The sequence below is a fragment of the Motacilla alba genome, chromosome 12 (genome assembly GCF_015832195.1).
Source record: "Motacilla alba alba isolate MOTALB_02 chromosome 12, Motacilla_alba_V1.0_pri, whole genome shotgun sequence".
NCBI lineage: Eukaryota > Metazoa > Chordata > Aves > Passeriformes > Motacillidae > Motacilla > Motacilla alba.
The window spans coordinates 14584819-14594849 of NC_052027.1; the positions used below are offsets into that span (position 1 = coordinate 14584819).

General features: G+C 50.1%; 1 protein-coding gene across 1 annotated transcript in view; it reads right to left on the minus strand.

Moving 5' to 3' along the window:
* Positions 1-8918, minus strand: part of DNAH1 (dynein axonemal heavy chain 1) — a 72249-nt gene extending 63331 nt beyond the window's left edge. The window contains exons 1-5 of the mRNA XM_038149355.1: positions 8831-8918; positions 4209-4359; positions 3579-3651; positions 923-1097; positions 280-436 (exon numbers count right to left, since the gene is read on the minus strand). Of these exons, the coding sequence (XP_038005283.1) occupies positions 280-436; positions 923-1097; positions 3579-3651; positions 4209-4319 (516 nt within the window). The 5' untranslated portion in view covers positions 4320-4359; positions 8831-8918. The remainder of the gene's footprint in view (positions 1-279; positions 437-922; positions 1098-3578; positions 3652-4208; positions 4360-8830) is intronic.
* Positions 8919-10031: the final 1113 nt, after the last annotated feature.

Genomic DNA, 10031 nt, shown 5'->3' on the forward strand with positions numbered 1-10031 from the left:
ACTGCTGACTACTGCATTCAGAAGGAAACATGAGACACCTTTCCTTTGGACACACAAAGGCCAGTGAGGAGCACTCGCAAGGACTATTAGTTTTGATAGAAATTGTGGGCACCCTGCAGAAGATGCTCAGCATTTGTAGAGACCCTTCAGTGCCTGAGCCAGCTCCAAAGCATTTCCTTGGTTTGCTGCTTTTTGTGTCAATACTGGCTAAGCGTCCTCAGAAACCTCCTGTGGTATAAGCAATGAGACAGATCACAGGTACCAAACGTACTCTCTTACCTGTAATGGGAGGTAGATGGGAAACACAGAATCCTTTGTCTCCTCAATAGGTGGCATATCATCAGGGTCATAGTGCCTTGGCATCAACTGATTGGAGTCGATCCCCTTGCTGGCCAGGAGCTCAGCAATGTCAAAGGTGAGATACAGCCGTCTCCTCCTGGGTGACATCAGAAGAGGAAATAACCACTTACTGTGCCTATAAGCCTTCCCATGCCTACAACTCCACTTTTTCACTGTGCACCCCTATCAGTAAAAACATTTTTAGTACACATTGCATCCACGTCTATTTCTTCATTTATAGCACAAAATAATTCAGTGGAAGTGACCTAGAAAGATCAGTTACTCCAATCTCTAAATTATATACTGCACTACGGTACTAATACATTATAGAGCATACACAAAACCAGAAATTTAAAAAAAAATGACAAAAAGATGACATAAACACGATTTAAAAATAAATCCCAGTGAATTGTCTTCTGCATCCTCTGCAAGTCATGCACACCCCACTTTGGAGACTGCTGTCTTACAGCATAAGGTTTTCTTAAGGATTTTTGACAAGTTATGTCTTGAAAGCAAAAGTCAACACACTAATCTGCTGTGTCCATTCCACAATGATGCCTCTAGCTACCTTCTGCTTACTTACCTCTCTACTTCAACCTTCCGAGGGTTTTGCCCTGGAACCCGTTTGAAAGGTATCTGCAGTTTGGGCGTAAATGATTGTTCAGGGAAATCTGACTCAGCAAGGATCTCAGTGGATGGTCCAACCACTTGCTTCTCCATGAGACCTTTAAAATCTGAAGGCATCTTGAATTTTGTGACTAAGAAACAAAGAAGAACGCATCTGAAACCACCAGATATCACTTTGCTTTACACTCACACACAAAGGAGGACTCTGCTGTCTACTGGGTTGTCTGCAGAAGTCACTTCACTAGATTTGTAAGAGAAATCAAGCAGACATCAAATTAGAAACAGAAAGAAAGACCTTTTTTTTCCTGCTACAATATGTGATTATGGTTTTCCAGCATCAAAATAATGGCATAGAAGAAAACTCCAATGAGATGCAGATTTTTAGGAGCCAAGGCACTGACTTGGCTCTAAGGAGTTCTGTTTTGTTCCCAGCTTTGCTACAGACTCTCTACATGAAAGAGTCAGTGGACAATTACTGTCTCCAATGCACAGCTTCCATCACCCTCAGAAAAGGATGGGATCCCCCTGCCTCTCTGGGGGGCCCTGAGACCAAGAGTCAGTCATAGCTGGGAGGAACTTGGTCAAGGTGGTGATAAAGGGTTTATGAACATTACAAGGGAAAAGAAGCTGCACAGGTCATCTTTGTCTCCTGAAGTGCCTATTCACACCTTGGGACAAACATCTCTCTTCTCAGCTTTTGCTCAATCAAACCACCCACTCACATCAGCAATGGTGTGAGAAAAAATTGAGCTGAACAGCCAACAATCTCACCATTTGGCCAAATGTTTTCAACAGGAATTTGGACTAAGAAAAAAGTATACATTTCCAAGAACTGGCAGAAATTAAACCATGTCATTTACCCCATAAATAAACCAAACTGTTTATATTGCTAAACAAGTTGCAAATAATAGAACAGCAGCAAACTGGGAATTTGAAGCTTAACCTAAATTAAGTAATTGCATGCAAGCTTTAAAAAGCACTATTCCCTAGACAGAACTAAGCATTGAACTAAAAATAGATTTCAGTGGAGTGAGAGATTTTCCTTTGATGAACTTTCACACTCTATCAAGGAGAAACTTAAGGCTCTTGTTTGGAATTGGGTATTTTGAATGTCAAGCTTTGAACCCAATTGTTCACTGTGTTGCATGTGCTTCTGGAGTCATGGATGTGACCCTTGATTTCAAAGCAATTGTGCAGAGCAGCCAATAATGCTAAAGCCAGACATGTTTCAGGATGGTTAGGTACAGGAAGGGTCCTCTAAGAGGTCATTCCCTTGTCCTCCTAAAATGGCCCCTGGCTCAGCCCTTGTAGGTGTATGTTTTCTGCTTAGAGACTAAAGGAAATAGCCACTAACTGGCTCCTCTCTCTTTCTACTTCCCTACTTCAGAAAGGGCAGCTAGCCTGGCATGAATGTGCTCTTAAACACTTGCATGGTCCATGAAGTAATTTTGAGGAATCCCTAAAATGCAGCTCTTTAGCCTCGTGTACATCTCTTGCTTGGGGTCTTTACAGAATGGCCCTGATTTGTATTTGTTGTCAAGGAGCACAGCTGTTCCAATTTAGTCACTTTATTGTTGCCAAATCCGTGGCACCATCCATTATGGCACTTTGTGCACTATCAACTATTTATGTCAATACTTAGTGTTTCATTTGCATTTACATTTCCAACCTGATGGCTTCTTCCCCCTTGAAGAAGCAGCAGATCATAAATAGAGTTCTGTCTCCACTTGTTAAAGATGAGTCTAGCCTGTCAAGATTCACTTGAGGAAGCAGTCATTTGTCCTCACTCATGAAAATAAATGTCACATCTAAGCACAGGAGGGTGGTATATACAGTTCCCATCTTTCTCTAAAATCCTCTCACACACACACACTTTCTTCCCACCCACTGCCAGTCTATGATCCATATCCCCAGGAGTGCTCTAGGGGCCAGCGGAGTGCTGGCAAACCTTCAACCATCCTCTTTTCCTATATTTGAGCATCCATGACACAAGTTTTTGTAAGCAGGTGGCACCAGCAGCTCTGTACACACAGAACCCTTGCATCTAGGGAGAACAATCTGCTCTGGGGTGCAGCTGGGTGCAGAATAAATAAATGAGGGAAGGCCATGATTTTGGCTATACCTAAATCCTGAATACAGCTTTCACAGGCAGGTCCCATTTTTGGGGTTGTCATGTGCTGGGCCAGCAGTTTAACTTGATGATCCTTGTGGGTCCCTTCTAACTCAGGATACTCTATGATCTTCACAGGAAAGGCACACTGCTGGCTCCATGCACAGTAAGAACACATGCAAATTCAGTGTTCTCCTGGCAGCAGGACCAGAACTCCCACAGGCACCAGCACAGTCCACCCTGAACCTTGGGGGAAGTGGATCTATCCAGGAGAAAAGGAAGCAGGGTTTTACCACCCACTCAGATCACTTTGCTGCACCTCTAAATGAAATTCACTTTTCACGGGATATTCAAGCAGCTCAGCACCACCCTGAGCACTGAAAATGAAAGCAGAGCAGGAACCCTGAGGCAGCAGCCTAATTCCCAGCATGCCCACCATAGGCAACCTGAACAGTTATGGCCCAGTTTCCTGCCCCACCTTGTTCCCTCTCAGTGTATTTACCTTTTGGGGTGTGCTGCTCCTGCTCTGCCTGGTTCACCAAAGACTGGGACACGTGGGGGCCAGCAGAAGCACCCTGGAATGTGAGGGAAGTGTCAGAGCACAGTTGTGGCATAGTGTGAGTGGGGATCATAGAGGTACAGAGATAAAGTGTGACTGTAAGACTGACTTTACCAGAACTTTAGGGACAACTGAGACTGTGAGTAATGGTCAGAAGAGGCTCAGAGACACAAATATCTGAAAAGTTCAGCCCAATGCACAGGGGCAGGGGATCTCCCAGCAGCGTGTGGCCTGATGTCAGCTTAGGATGTTGACTGGGGGCTGATTCAGCAGCCAGTCATTAGGGTTTTACTGCCATATATCACCACAAGCACAAGCCTGCCCTGCCATACTGGCATCCCAAACCCAGGAAATCGTGACAGTGCTATCACTGGCTACAGAGGAAGGCAGCACACCTCTGACCAGGATAAGCCTCATGGATTCACTTTGTAAAGATCAAGGTCTTGCACAAAGGCCTCTGAGCAAAGGAAGGGCTAGGACCTGGGATGAAGCCTGCATGTGTCCACACCAGCTGTACCATCAGGCTTTTCCTTTCAGAACAGTGCTGGAGAAAGAACTGCTCTTTGCACTTACCCCCAAGCTTCTGGAGGGTCCTGGAGTAGGGACATCAGCAGAAGCCCCACTGCTGGTGCTAGGCTGGCTCCTCCTCAGAAAATTCCTCAATTCCTTCCTGGCTTTCTCCATCTTCTCAGGAGAACAACGCCGTGACCTAACCCTGGGCTTCCTATGAGAGGAAAGACATTGAGCCTGGCACACACTGTATCTTTGGCACTCCTCCACACCCTCCCACAGCGCTGGATATCCTTGACTTGCTACAATGAGCGGGTAACACGGAAGGCTCCATCCCCTGATTCCACACCATTCACGACCTGGGGGCCATCAGACTCATGTGGCTGCCTCAATGGCTCACTAACCCTGGAGAAACAGATCGCTTTGTTATTCCAGATGGGTTTTGGAGTGGGAAAACCAGCAGTATACAGAAAAGCTGCTTTCCTTAAGCAGTAGGGGCTTCCCGGATCTGTGGCAGCATTCGAAAGGCCACCAGGAGAATTTGAGTAAACTGGGACTACAAGAGTAGTACTACTTTTGCTGCACCCAAATCCCTTAAAAACCTGGTCACACTTGACTCCAGTGGAGTAGGCTACAGCCTAGGATACCAACACCGCTACTCCCAGGTGTAAGTCTGCCTCTTTCATTTAAATAATTCATGACAGATGTTTAAGCATCACCTAACACATATTAAAATATTGCCAGAAGCTCCCCTCTTTCTCCTCCTGCAGGGGATATTTTTGCTCCGCTCACAAATAATTTCTGCTCTTCCACCTTGGGAGACGCAAGTCCAGGCAAATATCACAGCTGCACAGCTTTATTTTATAAAAACCTTTGTGCACTGAGAGATACCAATTAAGAACAGCTCTCAGACTTCTGGCAGGAGGATAATGCAACCCTTGGTTTTAGGCTTGTCTAAGCACAGAGATGACTATTGTAACTAATTAGAACAGCTAAAGTGACACAAAACCCTCCAGCCTGCACATGCATGCACTGATATAATGATGTACACATACCTGTGTAGCTTATTTCTATAAAGTATGAGTCAAAGCTCTCCATGGCATCTCTCGAAGGTACACCGAGGCCAATACAGCTTACTGATCAATTCCTGCTCAGGGCTAGACCCAGACTCCTCATCCAGCCCTCCCTGACTAGTGGTTTGTCTCCTGCACCCTTGCTAGGACCTTCCTTACTTCTGGTAGCCAAGCCTCTGCAGCAGGAGTCTTCCAGCTTTCCACAGCTAAGTTCTGGAAAGACCTTGCCGGGTCTTGAAGGCCACATCTGGCACAGTACTTGTCTGGAGTCTCATCCTGACCTGGGGACAATGCCACCAGATCCCTTCCTGCCATGCCCTCTCTGCTCTGCTCTTGAATGGAGTGAAAACTCTGCTCACCCTATACTCCTGATGAGAGAGGGCAATCTTTTCAGAATTTCACCTTGCTGCCTGTCTGTGAGAATGAATCGGGTACAGCAGAGAAAGCATTACATGCATGCCGGAGATAAGAGGGAATAACTGTGCTGGTTTATTACTGCAGGTTCAAGCCAGTGCACAATTTTGAGAGGTTGAATCAAAAAAGAAATCAGATAATAAATCAAGGTTACCATGATGCGAATCTTTTAAGTGAAATGGAGTAAACGAACAGATTGGAAAGACCTGGGAGATGAGATCAATAATACCCCCTCCCCTCCTTCAAGCTAGAAAATCTCCAATCTCTCTCCTCACAGCTTTGCTTTGGCATGGCAACTGGAACCTCACACCCTGAAGAATGAATTTTCCATGGAGGATTTTGTTTTTATTAGCTATTTTATGCTCTGGCCATATCTATTTTAGCAGCCCAGCAGGACTGATTGGAATCAGCCAAGATCCAAGGATTCCTGATGAATCACTGCTGGACTCTTTCGTGCCTGCCGCACTGGCTCGGAGAACAGCAGCAAGGCGGAACGACCCTGCGGTGCCTCTCCTGATGTGTCACCTCAGCATCCTCTCCTTGGGAGCAGGGCCAGCATGCCAGCATGACTCGCTGTACTTTTGCCTCTCACCACCAGAACCCTAAAACCATCCAATTAAAGAAGCCAGCTCCAGGACACAAGGTTCATCTGAACCTTTAGTAGGGGTGAGGGGCTGAACCCATTCCCAATTTAGCAGGACTGGCAATTTCTGTCTAGAACCAAAATAACGTGGCTGCTGCCCATGATGGACAAGTTTCCATGACTGGGGAAGAGTGTACCAAGACAACCCACAGCAAGCCTAATTCTTTGCTACTTTGCTCGCTGTGTACTCACTCACACCTCAGTAAAGCCCATCCTGAGCGCTTATGTCAAAATAAAACAAACCCCTACTCAGTGTCCAGATCAGAAACATCCATCATGCTCTCCCAGCTGCCCAGAGGGAAGGCCCCTGTGTTTGCAATTGCAAAAAAACCTGACACACACCACTTAAAATAAAGAACAAAACCAAGCATCCAAAGTTTTCCCAGCAACTCCCCAAAGAAATCATTAAAACGGCTTGTCTGAGAGCACTAAAGCTGATGTGGATATGGGAGAACTGCTAAGCACAAAGGGAATCCTACTCTCCTGCCACACCAGCTGCTGGGATGTGTCTGGGTTTTTCAACAAGGAGCTTCCCAGAGCATGGAGGAGAGCTCTCTTCAGTGCTAGCCTCCAGCTAGGTGGTTTGGCTGGTCCCATCCACCTCTCAGGAATGGTCTCCAGGCTGGTTTCAAAGATGAGAAGAGACCCTCTCTCTTTTACTCAGCCTAACAGCTGATTCAAGAGTTTGCTGCAGAGCCATTCCCTCTTTCCAAGCTTCCAACACCAACTGCCTTGAAAGAATGTGCAGCATGCAGACCTAGGGCTGTCCTCCCCTCCCTCCATCCAGGGGTGACCCCAGCCCCTCATGCCAGGCCAGCAGAGCTTGGCATGGATTGCCCGGGTGAGAACACCTTCCATCCTGCAGCGAGCACACAAGGGCACTTCAAGCTTTCAGCCAGCTCTGCTACAGCAACTGCTGATGGTGCTGCATAGCTTGTGCTCAAGGATTCCCTGGCTGCCTGAGTGATCCTGAAGAAGAGCAGTGAAACTGCCCAGTGCCCCCTCACACTCCAGCTGGGGGCAGGAGGCTGGATACCTGCCACATTCACAGCCTTCAGTCCTGTCCTACTAGGAGCACTTTCCTGAGGACTGAAGCTCTCCTTTGACAAGGAGGAGCACAAAGGTGGAGGAAATAAGAGTCCAGCTCATCGCAAGTAGAGGAGATGTCTTCCAGAAAGCAGCTTCTCTGCCCTCCTCAGTAACCCTTCTACCCCCCTTGCACACCTGCGAGCATCCCCGTTCTTTGCTGGCAAACATCAGGCTGGCATCAAGCTGTCCCAACTTTAGCTAGAAAATATTTTCCTGACTGCTGAGACACCTATCTCTGCACTAGTTTAGTCATGCTCCCTCACACCTGAAAAGCATGTTTCCTAGATATACCAGGTACGACGTATTATGCTAAATTGAACTATTCAAAGTGAGAGCATATTCTTATGGCACTGCTGACACAACATTAGTTACAGCGTCTGTGTGTCATTGTGGCAAAACTATAATTACAATTTCTCGGTAAATCCAGGCTTTACACATCCAAGAGTCAAACTCCCACATGTCTTGCTCAACGTCTGGTATGAGCTTTTTGATCTGTTGCCTCTACTTCAATTCTTTGATCCAAAGCTTTGACAAAATGGGACTATTTTCTTTCAAATAAGGTTTAAAATGGCTAAAAATTGCAACAGAACTAGAGACTAGTACTTTAAATATCATCTAACCCCTAAGCAAAACCGCAGATTGAAATCTAGTATTTATCTAAAATCTATCTATCTGTGCATAGCCAGAATCCCAGCTACTAGACCATCTGGACACCAACATGCAGAAATTCCCTCTTCCTATAATTTAAGCCCTACAATATAAGCTCAGACAAGGTGATGCGCTCTCAACAAACAGCTTTAAACATTATCCCGTACTTCAAAACCCTTCTACTCTAAAAAGAGACTTGAAAGTAATTTCGAGTTTTATAGCAGCCCATTCCCTCCAACAATTTGCAGAGTTTTAAAATTGATTTTCCTCCGGGTTTTTAAAAGCTTTCTTTTCTCCGCGGGAAAGCACCGCGCCAGCACGCCCCGCACCGGGGAGCGGCGCGGGCGGGGGGCGGCCGGTGCTGCCCGTTACCCGCGGGGCTCAGGGCACGGCCTGCGGCTACAGCCGGCCGCCAGGCGTTCACACCGCGACCCCGACGAGCCTTGTGTCACTGACGGAGCACAGCCCGGGTGAAACAAACGCCGCTGCAGGTTTCATTTCCGAGAGCCCGCGGGTGCGGGAGGAGCAGCCGGGGGTGTTAACGTGCGGCGTGTGGAGAGGGGGCAGCGCCAGGAGCTGCTCCCAGCGCCCACCCAGGGCCCCAGCCGCGGGGCACACTCCGCTCCCAACGCTCCGAGGAATCCTGGCCCTGCCCGCCACTCCCGGGTGCAGAGCGCACCGGGGGACCCCCTCATGATCCACCCCTGCGCGCCCGTCCGCCCTCCCGGCCCAGCCCCGAGCCTCTCCTCGGAGCCCGCCGCCCCCTGCTCGGGGGGCCAGTGGGGCCCTGCCCGGCCCTGCCTGCGGGCGGTACGCACCGACCGGCCCGAGTCCGCCCCGACCGGCCCGGGTCCGCCCCGACCGGCCCGGGTCCGCCCCGACGCCGCAGGCGTTGCCGCGGGAGCAGGGGCGGGCAGACGGCTCCGGCCCGAGAGCGCCGCTCCCCCCGCGCGGGCCGTTGGGCTGGTCCGGAGCAGGCGCGGGGCAGCGCGGGCCCGAGCCGCGGGCCACGCCACGCCCGAGCTGGGGGGGAGCGCTCTCCCGGGGCACGGCGCTCTGGCCAGGGCTGCGGCTGCCGGCGCGGGGCTGTGCAGAGCCCCCGGTGCCACCGCAGAGCCGCAGCACAGCTCCCGGTGCCCCTTCAGCTGCCGCCGCACGGACATCGCAGAGCCCCTGCAGCAATCTTAGAGTCACCGCTGCGGAGTTGCCGCTGGCGTCCCTGAGTTGCCACCACGGGGACACCGCAGAGCCGCCGCTACCGCTTCAGAGTCACCACCGAGTCACCAGCGTAGGGCCAACGCGGAGCTGCCACCAGAGGCTAGGGCTGTGCAGCAGTGCCACCGAGCCAGCACCACCCCGTGCCTTGCAGGGCTGCCAGCCCCGGGCTGCTCGGCGTCCCGGCAAGGAGCCGCCGAGTGCCGCTGGGGCCAGCCCCCCCTGGCCGTGCGAGGCAGGCGAGGGGCTGGGTGACTGCTGTCCCTGTGCCACCTCCCGCACCAGCTGGCTGCCAACCCTGCCGGCCACTGACCAGGAAGGTCCAGCAGATCCTTCCTCCATCCCATCTCCAAAATGAGTGGAGGCAGGCAGGGTGCTGATGTAGAGCTGCACCTTGGCTTGTCTAAATCAACCTTGTGTACCCATGGAAGTCTTGAGCTAACAGATCATGTTGGGTGGGGATGGGAGACTGCTGGCCCTGGAGAACATGTCACCCCTACAGAAGGAAAAGTGGCACCGAGTCCTGTTGAACAGGCTGGTCCCCCACAGAGGGAGTGGTGGGGAAGGGACAAGCAGTGCCAGCCCTGCGGGGGAGTGAGGAAGAACAGGTTTGGATTATTTTGGGGGAGAGGAAGGAGGTGGAAAAGCAGAGAGGAAAAGATTTAAAGAGGAAAAAACCCCAAGCCATAAGAGATCTACTGTGAAGGAGTACAAAGGGCAGAGGAGGAGGAGGAAAGGATGAAACAGGAGATGAGTGGAGGCTCCTCAGGAGGAGAGCTGTGGCAGGCGGGTGGGCAGGGGCTG